Source organism: Octopus bimaculoides, chromosome 1 (genome assembly GCF_001194135.2).
Source record: "Octopus bimaculoides isolate UCB-OBI-ISO-001 chromosome 1, ASM119413v2, whole genome shotgun sequence".
NCBI classification, from domain to species: domain Eukaryota; kingdom Metazoa; phylum Mollusca; class Cephalopoda; order Octopoda; family Octopodidae; genus Octopus; species Octopus bimaculoides.
Genome location: NC_068981.1, coordinates 159,720,210 through 159,733,663, shown reverse-complemented (window position 1 = coordinate 159,733,663; position 13,454 = coordinate 159,720,210). Strand labels below are relative to the sequence as shown.

Here is a 13,454-nt window from a genome sequence, read left to right as displayed (position 1 = left end):
TCTCTCTCTCTCTCTCTTTCTCTCTCTCTCTGTCTCTCTCTCTCTCTCTCTCTATATATATATATATATATTGTGTGGTTATTTACATCTGTATATATATTTATATATCCTGCCAAGCCTATATTTCCTGCTGCCCTTTGCATCCCTGATGACCCTTCTCATCTACCTGTTGATATCCTACTGCCATCCATCACTCCTCCATCTCTTTTTTTTCTCTCATTGTTTCTTCCTCATAGCTTCTCCACCTCCTCAACATCCTCTTATCTTTTCTCCTTCAGTCGTTAGAGGCTTCTTTAAGCCCTTTAGTTTTGCAAATTGCAAGACATCCTCTCTGGTGGTGGTGCCACAAAAAAGTACCCACTACTCTCTGCAATGTGATTGACATTGGGAAGGTCATAATGTGGTCCTCTGACTCATCGGATCCTGGTAAACCAACCAACCCATGCCAGCATGGCAAATGGATGTTTAATGATGAATGAACATGTGTGCATCTGTCTGTCTGTCTGTCTCTCTGCATAAATATATATATATGATGGGATTCCACACAGTTTCTACCTACTGAAATTCACTGACAAGGGTTTAGTTGGCCCAAGGCTTGTGACTGAAGATATCTGCTACATTATAGGATTAAACTTTGAGCCATGTGGTTGAAGAGTAAACGTTTTAACTCTATGGCTATATACGAAGACTGATTTATCCTTTGTGTGTTTCTATTTGCATGATGAATATTTCATTTATGGTTGCTTAAGTGGCTGAAGTATTGCAAGACTGTATTTACATTTTTCAGTTAGTGTTAATTAAAATCAAACTCATGAATTAGTGCTGGAGAACTGAGTAACAGGGAGGGCAGAGCTATTTACAAATGTCTTATTGGATAATTTGCTTTCTGATTTTTTTTTCTTCTGTGGTTTGTGAGGAACGTGTTGGAAGCCAAGGTAGGACTGAGTTGAGATAGACTCAGTATATCAGTTTTGCTTTATTATGTCACATAAATTATGTTGATGTATTACATGCGATGCCTAAAAATGGATAAATGAACCTGATGTATGGATTGAACTAACATTCTTTAGTCTTGCTTGTGATTAGTATATGGTGCGATGTGCTTTGTTCTTATTTGAACCAAAATTTGTTTATAACAGTGTTCTCTATAATAAGTTTATTGTTGTATGTCATTAGTATTTCCCTGTTTCTGGTATGACGTAAAAATATTTCTGTGTGTATATAGTGTTGGAGAATTGGAATGTTCTGCATGGAAGAAGTTGTATGAGAGGACAGATACCTGTGATACTGCATTTGAGAAGACGTATTTCTGGAGGTCTTCTTAAAGAATATGGAGTTCTTGTATCCTCAGTGGTTAATTGACCTTTTTTTTTTTGTTAGTAAGTGGGCTTTTAGTAACTACTCAGTTTATTGATGTAGCAGCTAAATATTCCTTCTTTAACAAATTCTGTATCATTTAAAAAAAGATTAGTGGTTTAAATCCTAAATGCTAATATAGCATAACCATAAAGTTAGAAAATCCACTATTAGCACTCTAACTCACTCTGAACTTACGAAAATAATGTTTCACTTTAATTTAAACTTAATATATATGCAGTTGACAGCTAATCATATGTAGTCACTTGTAGTTATTAATATTATAGAATTATCTGGTTAGCTTTTAATGAAGTAGTTTATTAACATGGTTATTTAAAGAAAGAAGTTCATAATTCTAATTTAGTTGGCTGGAGAGAACCAGATATGTTTAATGAATCTTTCATTATAACTTTCTTTTTGTACCTTTGGAATGTCATGCTTCTCTATTAATTATTATTTTCATTTTCATCACCTTTTTCTTTATCTGTTCTTCCTTCCTTTTTTAACTTTTATCCTTTTAGCTTTCCTGATTCCTCTGCACGTCATTTAAAATGTTTCCCTTCTTTTGTCATTAATGCTTTTTCTTTCTAAATAATCATTCTATTCATTCTCAATTCAATGGTGATGTTTGATAGCATATATTTATCATTTTCAGGCCCACCTTCACAGAAATCTTCACGAGCGCCATCTCCAATTGCTAGTCAGTCATATGATGCACTAGAAGGGCAATTTACTCCATCAAGTGGTCCTCCAAGTAAGCATTCTTATTTTTATATGTCAGTAGAAAGAAAATATACTGGGAATTATTTTCCTTTTGTATAAATGAGTATGTTTATGTATATGCATATTGGGCATGACTGTGTGGTAAGAAGCTTACCTCCCAACCACATGGTTCTGGGTTCAGTCCCACTGCGTGGCACCTTGGGCAAGTGTCTTCTACTATGGCTTTGGGCTGACCAAAGCCTTGTAAGTGGACTTGGTAGACAGAAACTGAAAGAAGCCTGCTGTATATATGTGTGTGTCTTTGTGTTTGTCCCCTACCACTGCTTGACAACTGATGTTGGTGTATTTACACCCCAGTAGTGTAGTGGTTTGGCAGAAGAGATTGATAAAATAAGTACCTGGCTGAAAATACAAGTATTGGGGTCAGTTTGTTCAACTAAAATCCTTCAAAGCATTGCTCCAGCATGGTCACAGTCTAATGACCGAAACAAGTAAAAGATACAGATATATGTATTTGCATGTCTGTACTGAAAATTTTTAGAAATTACAAGAACTGAGTAGCAATTGCAACTCCATACCACCATGGTCTTGCTAAACCTAGATCTCAAGAAACAATGTCTGGCATAAAATGTAATTGAACTTTATTTCTAACAATGATTTTCATTTATTTCTTGCTTTGTTGTGTTGTAATGAGACAAGAGTATTGAATGCACTTATGAAAGGCATGCTGCAATAGCTGAAATTTTAAAACTTTTGCAGAATTGTTTTCTTATGTAAATATATTAGATATCTTTGTTTGTTTTTACTTCATTTTATCTTAAAATAATAGTTTTATTATGAATTTTCCACTTATCTTTTCAGTGTCCATGCCACCTCAATCTTTGCCTTCTCAAACAGGTGCACCACCGAGCACAGGACGAATAACTGGAAAGCGTCAGTATCCTCAAATGGTAATTGTTTTACTTTCTAATAGTTTGTTACTTTCATTATTTACTGTTTGAAATTCATGCAAAAAGATAGCCATAATGATTTCTTTTATTTTCCACCTGTGCAACAAATGAAGAGAAACAATTACAAAAGCAGGCATTAACTGTTGGGGTTTACATAGAAAATTGAATTAAGTAAAAAAAAATCATGAAATACAAGTATATATAGTATATAAATAATGAAGAATGATGATGATGATGCAGTCCCTCTGATACATCTATGGCCAATCAAGGAGCCTCCTCACAGATTCAAGATCACTCAGAACACCAAGGGCAAATGTTCTCGCCATCTCTCTTGTATCTTTTGTATACAGGTGTAAATTTAGATCAGTCTTATCCATTCTTACCCTTTATGCAATTCTCACCCATCTTACTATGAATTCACTTGGGTGTAACAGCTCCCTTCCCAACCTAATATTGCTTTTCAAGCAAAACTTGATTGTGTCAAGGTGGGTTCTACCAAAGAGAGATTGTCTGTCCTCAGACCTTCCACCCACACAACCTTTTTCACTATAGCTACCAGACAGAGGAAGGTTGCCTTCCCTGTCTGGTTAGAGGCAGTCAGGAATGGAGAGAATCATCATGAATGGACTTGACTGATAGCCAGATCTATCCCACATGTGACAGCAGTCGCTTGATATAACTCTACAAGTCAGCAATACTTGAACATTGAACAAGTGTATGCAGAACAGTTTTATTCCTCTGACTGCTTCTCTGGCAGCATTTCTATGCTTGTAGAGTTTATTTTAATCCAGCAGTGCTCCCTGTCAGGCTAAGGATTTCTGGAAATTATTCACAGTAGTCTCCAGTTCAGAACAGACTAGCCAGTTCACTTTTGTCAATACCCAGTTTCTCCAAGAAGGTTTACTACTAATCCTCTATGTATTGCTAGATTGGAATTTCCACCAATCTCAATGTTTGAGTGGTAATGGGTAGTGAGCATCTATTGATATTCAAGATGTCAGGTGCCCACCCAGGATTGCAGACCTATCGACAAAATGAGGTGCAGAAAGATGTGCCTTAGAAACAGCATCCACATAGGAATCATCAAGGAATCTCTATAAGTGGTGCAGCTCATGCACATGTTGGTGTATCAGCAGCCATGGCATGCCTATAGTACCATGCATTAGAATGCTTCCTTTTCACAAGCAACTGAAGAATGATCTAATCAAATTGTAATTAGAATAAAGTATGATGTGATGTATTTGCTACCTTTGTCTGACTTCAGAAATAGTTCCTTCTCACCTATTACTAGGTAAAGCTGGCCACTCCACTCATTATTTCATACCAGTTCTGGTCCATTTGGAGGTTAGTTTAACCAGCCTAACAGTTCAGTGCCCTACAATACTGCCATAAACTTGCCTCTTCAGTACTCCTGTTGTGCTTTTATAACAATCACTTTCATGTTTACCACCATCATCATCATATCATATTTTGTTTACTGTTCTATTCTGACATGTAGTTGATTGAATTTGCAGTACAGTTTACTCATATATTTTGATACTTAACATTTACAGAACCACCAAACCTCTTGTATGCTGTCTTAACACATTTGAAATTATCCCATTACACTGCTTAGCAAGAGGTTTGAGACAAAACTTTTAGACTGTGTACCTTCTATTACTTATTACTGTTTTGTACAGGATTAGTCAGTTTATAATAGCATTAAGCCTACAGAAGCTATCTTATTAATTCCAAAGCCTACTTTGCCACATGTAGGCTTGAATTACCAAGAATGAAATGTCATTTGTCATTGATACAGATAGAATCCTTTTGTTGTATCTAGTTTTTAGTTGAGAATCTTTATTAAAATTTGTTTTTCATTTCAGCCTTCTCAGATGCAATCTCCAGCTCACCCAGCAAACATGTCAACTTCAGGAATGCCCCCAGTTTATTCAGGAAGTCCAATGCATGCACCACAACAGTTGCAACAACCCCCACAACAGATGCAGCAACCTCCACAACAATTGCAACAGTCAATACATCCTCAACAACCACAACAATATCAACCCCAGCAACAACAAAGTTCACAATATTCTACAAGTGGAGGAATGGCTGGTCTTACTGGAGGAATGAGCAATCTTAGTACAAAGGTATTGTGATCTGAGTTTTCATTTGTCTCTTCCTTCTGTATACATGTTGCTTCGAGTTTTACATTGAATTCCTAAACCTTGCTAAATTCTTTTACAATATGGTCAAGATAAGTGTTGCTCAGTAGTAGTTGTATATACTTTACTGAACTCAAGTGCTTGTTGGAGGAAAATTTGAGGAATTGATAGGTAAAACAACACAATGTCAAACTGGATAAATTCGAAGTTGGATTTGTCATTGATTTCCTTAAACAATTCAGTGGTGGTGGTGGTGTCACTACATATCCATTGAGTAAGGTTTGCAGTAACTCCAATATGTCAATATTATCTGGGATTGATATATTAGTAATAGCTATTTCACTTGCAGTTGTATGTATGTGTATATATATATTTCCTACTGATCTAGACTTTACCATCATCATCATTGTTTAATGTCTGCCTTCCATGCTGGCCTGGATTGGATGGTTTGAAAAGAGCTAGCCAGGCAGAAGACTGCACCAGATTTCTGTGTCTGCTTTGGTGCAGTTTTTACAGCTTGATGCCCATCCTAACGCTAATCACCCCACAGAATGGACTGAGTGCTTTTTACATAGCAACAGCACAGGCGAGGTCAGTTTTGGCATGGTTTTACAGCTGGATGCCCTTCCAAATGCCAACCACTTTACTGTGTGGACTAAATGCTTTTTTATGTGGCACCAGTACCATCCAGGGTCACCAAGTAACTTGCAAGACAGAGAACCTTTGAGAGGGGAGGGAACATTAGAAGAGGTGATCTTTAAAGTCCTAAGAAGAGCTTTAAATGCTAAAACTCATTTATGTAATAGTACAAAGTTAAGTGCCTAACACTGATAAGCTGAGTACCAATGCAGCTTGGGTTGTGATATATGTAAACAGAGACATATCAGTGTATTTAATAAGCATTTATTTAGTCTCATATGGAATAAGGCTTTCTACTACCATCTTCCAATATCTTGGAAGATGAGACATAAATAGGACAAAATTAAACAGTTCCATTTTTATTCCAAGCTGTGAAAAGCATATCAAATTGATGATAATGATGATGATAATGATCATCAAATTATCATCAACATCATTTAACAACCACTTTTCCATACTCACATGAGTCAAAGAGAATCCTTTGAAGCAGATTTTCTATGTCTGGATTCCCTTTCTGTTACCTTCTTTCACCTGTTTCCTAGTAGGGTAATATTTCCCCACTGACCAGACACGCTTTCTCAAAAGACTGAAAACAAACAATTGCATGCATGATGGTGACACTTATGGAAAGCGGACGTTAAACGATGATGATGATGCTGTGATATCCCTCTCTGTTAGGAGGCACAAGTACTTACACACACACACACACATATATATAAAACAATTTTAAAATGATGGTCATTACATATTTTTCCTTTATTGGATCAAATCTGGCTTACAACTCTTTCCAGTAGTCATTATCGGTACATTACTGATTGGTTTTACTCAATTGGTCTATTGATCAATTGAGAAAAATTGAACGACCTAAAAAAAATTAATGCTATTTTCATCAGCGCCATTTCTGGTTATAACAAAGAAGAGAACTGAAGATGTTGATGATTGTTTTTTTTTTTTTAGTTTCTCTTCAACAAATTCACTCACAAGGCTTTGGCTGGACTGGGGCTATAGTAGAAGATACTTGCCCAAGGTGCCACACAGTGGTACTGAACTCAGAAAATTGCAGAGTGCCTTGTAACAATAAAATCAAATTTTACAGCAAAATAAAAGTGTTCATTTCTTTTGTTGAACATTGTCATCATTTTGACATCTTTATTTCTATGCTCGCATGGATTAGAAGGGTCCTCTCCAGTGCAGCATCCCACCACTTCTTAGTTTCCAATGTCACATCTTTTGTGAGATTCAGTGTCTTAAGATTTGCTCACAACACTTCTCCTCCTGTCTTGCTTGGTCTTCATTCCGCTTCCACAGTTTCTTTCTATTTGGATCTCCTGGTGCTTCTCTACCTAATTTTAACAAGGCATACTGATCATGAGGGGTTTTTCATTTACTGAATTAATACACTAAAACACATGTGAAGGAAATACAAACTGTTTTGTATACTGAACCATGTAACTATATATGGAACACAGTAAATATTAATGTGACTGTGTGGTAAGAAGCTTGCTTCCCAATCACATGGTTCCAGGTTCAGTCCCTATGTGGCACCTTAGGCAAATGTTTTCTACTGTAACCTTGGGCTGATCAAAGCCTCATGAATGGATTTGGTAGACAAGCTGAGAAGCTCATTGTGTGTGTGTGTGTGTGTGTGTGTGTGTATACACACACATGCACATGTATATGTGTGTGTGTGTGTGTCTTTGTGCTGGTGTATTTATGTCCATGTGACTTAGCAGTTTGGCAAAAGAGACTGATAGAATAAATAGTAAGCTTTAAAAAAAATGTCCTGGGGTCAATTTGTTCAAGTAAAACCCTTCAAGCAGTGCCCGCCCCAGAATGGCTGCAGTCAAGTGACTGAAACAAGTAAAAAATAGAAGATAATTGTTATTCTGTATTAAGTGATTACATTTCTATTTATTTCATAGGACACTATTAGTGATGTCGTTGATTTGATGCAGCAACGAAAACTCATCGGCCCAGAAGGAGTTGAGACACCTATTAACTGTTTACCATATGAATTTAGTAAAACAAATGCAAGTCCAGAGTGAGTAGCACTTGATATTTATATTTTACCTCCAAAGATTTTGTGGAAAATATAGTTTGTGGATATGGGTTTTTATTTATCTCATCTCATTCAAGTGAAGCACAAGTAGACAAAAGCTTGTCCTTATGTCAGTTATTGTGGATTGTAATAATGGATTCTCTGTACTTGGCAAAATATAGAGCATCCATAAATAATATGGAGTAGGTTTCTGTGAAATCAAACCAGCCTTCTTCTACTAAGAGGTTATAGCAAAACATTCAGCAAGCACAAGCTTAAATCGAATTTCAAAATGACAGTGTCAGGTTGGTTCAAGATTGATATGTTCATGCACGCACGCACGCACACACAAACACACAAACTATTATGCTTAGAAGAGATGCACAATATCAGAATTTTCAACTTGGGTCAGACATAACAGACTATTCCAGATCCTTGTTAGAGTATCTGCATAAATGGAATCAGGACAGGCTAGTTTGTACTACAAACACACACAACAGTCCTCTATAGGGTTTCTGTCTACCATTTCCCTCACAAAACATTGGTTGGTCTTGGGTTTTAGTAAAAGATACTTATCCAAGATGCTGTAGGGTTATGAAGCAAACTCCATCTCTACACAGCTGTTTGTGTGTATATGCTATGTTGTTACGATAAAAGAATATTTAAGTATGCTGGAAATGAACCAAACTAACTTCATTTTTTTCACTTTACTTTTATCTTTCCTTCTCAGTCTTTCATATGATACATATAAAATTTCTTAGGTCATGGTGAAGAATTACAGCATTAATCATTGAGAGAGAAGTTAGGCATAAAAGGAATTAATTGCTGTATGCAAGAGAGAAGACTGCACTAGTTTGGTCATGTGATTTGGATGGATGCCAACAGCTCTATAACAGAAGTTCCAATCTCTCAAAGTAGATGGAACACATGGGAAGTAGGAAACCCAGGAAGGACATGAGATGAAGTACTGAAGAATGACCTCAGGACTTTGAACCTTTCAGGAGAGATGACAAAGGACTGAGATGCCAGGTGCCTTGCTGTACTCAAGAAGACCCATGCTCCATAGTAGAAGTGTTAAGACTGGTCCCTCTAGTGGTGAAAAGTGCTCATGGCAGTACCACGTAAAAGCACCTGTGCAGTGCCATGTAAAACCGCCTGTGTGGTGCAACGTAAAAACATCCAGCACACTCTGTAAAGTGGTTGGTTTTCGGAAGGGCATCCAGCTGTAGAAACCATGCCAAATCAGACTGGAGTCTGGTGCAGTTCCCCAGCTTGCCAGCTCTGGTCAAGCCATCCAAGCCATAGCAGTATGGACAGCGGACATTAAATGATGATGGTGATGAAGAAAGTATAAAAAGAACAATATACTGCAACACTTTTTAGCTAAAACAATAAGCACATATACCTTTTCAAGTATTTTTAACAGCTTCTTATTGTCTAATGGATGAAACCTATACTAGAATAATCGCTATCTCTGAAACTTACTGGATATCTGAATCCTACTTTATCATGTTATCTACTGTAATTCATTGTTACTAGATGTTTCAGCTATTTAACCTTTTTATTTCCAGCATATTCCGTTGTACGTTAAATGCTGTACCCCAGACTGCAGCGTTATTGACCAAATCTCGATTACCATTAGGAGTAATTATCCATCCATTTAAAGATCTTACGGTACGTAGTATTTTCTTTATGAGTTTTACTAGCTCTTCAAGTGTGAAGTGAAGATTATTGTCAACTGAAACAAACTTCAGTACGCTATTATTGTACTAGTATTTATTGAGCCAATAAGTGGGGAGCTTTTATGGTTGCTCACCTTGCTAGAAATAACAACTAGATGGCATAGTAATAACTGAAATATTTTTGATCATAGATCTTCTAGATGAGGGTTGACCTGGTGGTGGTGGTATCGTTGTTGTTGTTGTTGTTGTTTCTGGGTGATGAAAGTCGGTGTATATTAGTGGGATTTGAACTTGGAAATTTGATGATCCAGTTTGACACTTCTGCTCTATATTAATAATAGCTATGTTGTAAAATGTTATTATTGTATCATGAGATAAGCTGACCATTGTATTAATTGAACTGATTACATGTATTATTTTGTTTTTGTCAAACGTTTTTCAGCACTTTACAGCCTTACTATTATTGTTGTTGTTGTTTAATCTGCTAAATGAACGTAGAATGATGAGTTGTTTATGAAATGTATCATAATCTCCAACAGTTTCGTCATTGGTTTCCAGATAATTGTTGTTGATTGATAAACAATTGTTGGCTATGCTAAACATCTGTTTCACCTTTGCTCTTACTGATGTACTTACCAATTTAAATTAAAATCTTCTCAGTAATTTATTTTTGTTAACTTTTTTTTTTTCCTCAATTTATTAAATTTTAGTCAAATTACCATTTTCTCCTAGATAGATTGTGATGTACTTCACCAAACTCATTCCTCCTATCAGGGTTTGACTCATGATCCTTATGATTCAGAAGTTCAGCATGTTAATCACTCAACTGTATTTGCCTATTGTCATAATTATCTGTAGCAATGAAAAGGTCTTTTTAAAATTTTAATTAAATGTTAAAGTTGTGAACAGCATTGATGATTATCTTTTTACTTTTATCTTCTAGTTGTTTCGGTCATTAGTTGAATGAATTAAACCCTAGTACTTATTTTATGTTAAGCCTGGTACTTATTCTATTGGTCTCCTTTACCAAAACTCTAAGTTAGAGGGATGTAAACACACCTATGCCAGTTGTCCTGTGGGAGGACAAAATTTATATTTTAAAATGTGAAATTTCTTATGGTATGCCAGCCATAATTGCCTTTTGTTGGTGCTGGATTAGTTGTTGAATTGCTCCAGTTGCCTCTTCAAGAACAATCTTAGAGATATCTGATAAGCACTCTGTACATGCAGACATAAGTTGTTCAATGTGATGGTTTGGGTTAAATTTCATAATTCAATTATGAGATATTTGACCTAAGATTTTGGGTATGAAGTATAGCAACCATTTTAAATATAGTGAAGAGTTTGTTGAAAGCTACTTTACTACAATACTAATTTTTAATATTGGCACAAGGCCAAGTATTTTGGGTGTAGATAGCCAGATATATTTACATCCAGCACTGGACTGGTATTTTATTTTGGGAACTCTTGAAAGATGAAAGGCAAAGTTGATCTTAGTAAGATTTGAACTCATAACATATAAGACTATAGCCAAATACCAAATGATTCTGACTACTCACTACCCTCTGATATTGACAGACCACGGGACCATAACTTCTTTTTAGCATTTCCAATGCCAGTGTGAAATGTGAATAAACAACCATTAAATATTAATTAGAGTTGATATAGGGAGCATTTGATAGTTGGAAATTACTTGGGATGATGAGTACCCTCTGTAAAAATATAAAATTCCTATTTTTGACTAACATCAAGTACAAAGATTGCAACAGAATCTCTGACAGATTAACTGAGGACTAGGACTTCTGTGACAGAAAAATAGATAACTGTTCAGAATACCCACATTAACAACCTAGGTGACTTAAGACATGTAGGAAAGAAATGTGGGGTGCTATCACCTTCGTTAACAACAAAAGGTTATTTTTTTCCTTGATGTAAAAGTAGATATGAAGTTTGTGTAAGGCTTGTTGCACTGCATTGTTTTGAGATTCAGGTATAAATTGTAGAAACTTTGTCAAGGCAGAGGAAAATAAATCAAGTGTGGGCTGTTTAATGTGTATCTTTAACTTGGTTGGTTGCAAGAACAGTTGAAGCTAATGGATTTATGAAACGACTTCTCTGATATAGACAATGAATGAAAAGGTGCTGCTTGCTGACAGTGGAATATATTTGTAGTAGATGATTCAGGAAGTAGAAATGAGTTAAGGTCAGCTCTTAAGACCTTAATCTTTAAAGTCCCGATATAACAAGGATTGAGATGGTGAATGGAAATTATATGATGATCTACTCAATCCATTCCTACATAGAAAAATGTTTGTTAAAATGGCAAGAATGATGACTAGATTGTATGAGACTGTTTCTCAGACACTTGTATGTATCCTAAAAATGATGTAGTCTTTTCCTTGGTTGATAGAAACAAGTATAATTGGTTTCATGACTTACAGATTTGGTGTGATTTTTGCCAGATTCACAAGTTCCTACTGATTGTTAACTTGGTGAAAACCAGAGCATTCTCTTTTTACTTTAAAGGATTCTCCACATCTTTCCCCCCTTCATTTGATGTAGTGAATTCTTCATTGCTATATTTTATATGAGGTTAACCTTGTTTTTATCATTTCTGGTGAAAGATTATAGAAATTTTAATCCATTTTACCATTTTCATCCCATTCATTTATCTGTTGAATTTATCTGAGTTAAATGTAATTAAAAAAATACTGTTTCAGCTTGTTACTTAATGCATTGAAAATTAGGCATTTATTTTACATGTGTGTGGGTCTTTTTCCTATAACTGTTGTTTTTGTTATGTATTTTGCAGCAGCTGCCTGTGATAACATCCACTGTGATTGTACGTTGTCGTTCCTGTCGCACATACATCAATCCTTTTATAAGTTTTGTGGATCGTACTCGATGGAAGTGCAACCTGTGTTATAGAATCAATGACTGTAAGTGTTTATAAAGCTTTAGTCATTTTATAAAATTATATAAACAATTTTTTTTAATAAAAAAATAGTTATTTTTTTCTATACACAAATGCTATACTCAGCAATTTACAATTGATTATTAGAGTTGAACAAAAAAAAAAAAAATGGCACAATTCTAGGCCCTATGATGTTTCTAATTGTTGAACTCAACATTAATGAGGATACATCACTTTCCCAACTCATTTACACTCCATCTTGCAATATTGCACATCCAATAAATCACTGCTGACAGTGCAGATCTTTTATAGTTGCTGTCTATATTTCACTGCTTTATATATTGTTTATATTGCTTTATGTAGAGATACACAAACAGATCTCTGGTATGTAACACAAACAGAGAATCCATTTCTTTGCTATACAGTAATATATTTTTGAAGCTAGCTAACTTTAGTCTCCATACTATTTACTAGATCTACCTCTTGTACTAATTGTCAGAATTTATTATTTTCAATTTCCAGTGAACTGTGTACTTCTTAATTTCATTTTAAAATTCCTTGTATTGTTAGCAACCCCAGTGTTTTGGTTAAAGCCTTGATATCTTGTTGCGAGACAGAGATCTGATTGTTTGTGTAACTATTCTTGCATCTTTAGCATATCAATCAAATACCAATTCTTGTTGCTCCTGGGCTTTTGAGTCACAACAATGACAACTAGTATATTAGATTTGGCTGTGTTAACACTCTGGTTTTTTTTTTATATCAATCCCCTCTCCTAAAACTAGAATTTTTTTTATTTATTTGAAAGATTATATTACAAGAATTAGTTTATAAAATAGCCTCACCCAAAAATTGATATAGAGCACATTAAACAGCTCAGAAACAGTTTTGATATAAAAATCTTATATTTATATAATCATCATCATTTTTAAGTTGATGTAAAAATTTCATCCATATATATATATATATATATATATATATATATATATATATATATATATATATATA

The 13,454-nt window shown here is 35.1% G+C and overlaps 1 protein-coding gene across 4 annotated transcripts in view; it reads left to right on the top strand.

Annotated features, from left to right (window-relative positions):
* Positions 1 to 13,454, top strand: part of LOC106884425 (protein transport protein Sec24A) — an 82,523-nt gene that overhangs the window by 44,202 nt on the left and 24,867 nt on the right. For all 4 annotated transcript variants that reach the window (XM_014935805.2, XM_014935807.2, XM_052972226.1 and 1 more), the window contains 6 exons: positions 2,012 to 2,110; positions 2,941 to 3,029; positions 4,895 to 5,158; positions 7,735 to 7,853; positions 9,422 to 9,524; positions 12,345 to 12,471. In XM_014935805.2, coding sequence (XP_014791291.1) covers positions 2,012 to 2,110; positions 2,941 to 3,029; positions 4,895 to 5,158; positions 7,735 to 7,853; positions 9,422 to 9,524; positions 12,345 to 12,471 — 801 coding nt within the window. The remainder of the gene's footprint in view (positions 1 to 2,011; positions 2,111 to 2,940; positions 3,030 to 4,894; positions 5,159 to 7,734; positions 7,854 to 9,421; positions 9,525 to 12,344; positions 12,472 to 13,454) is intronic.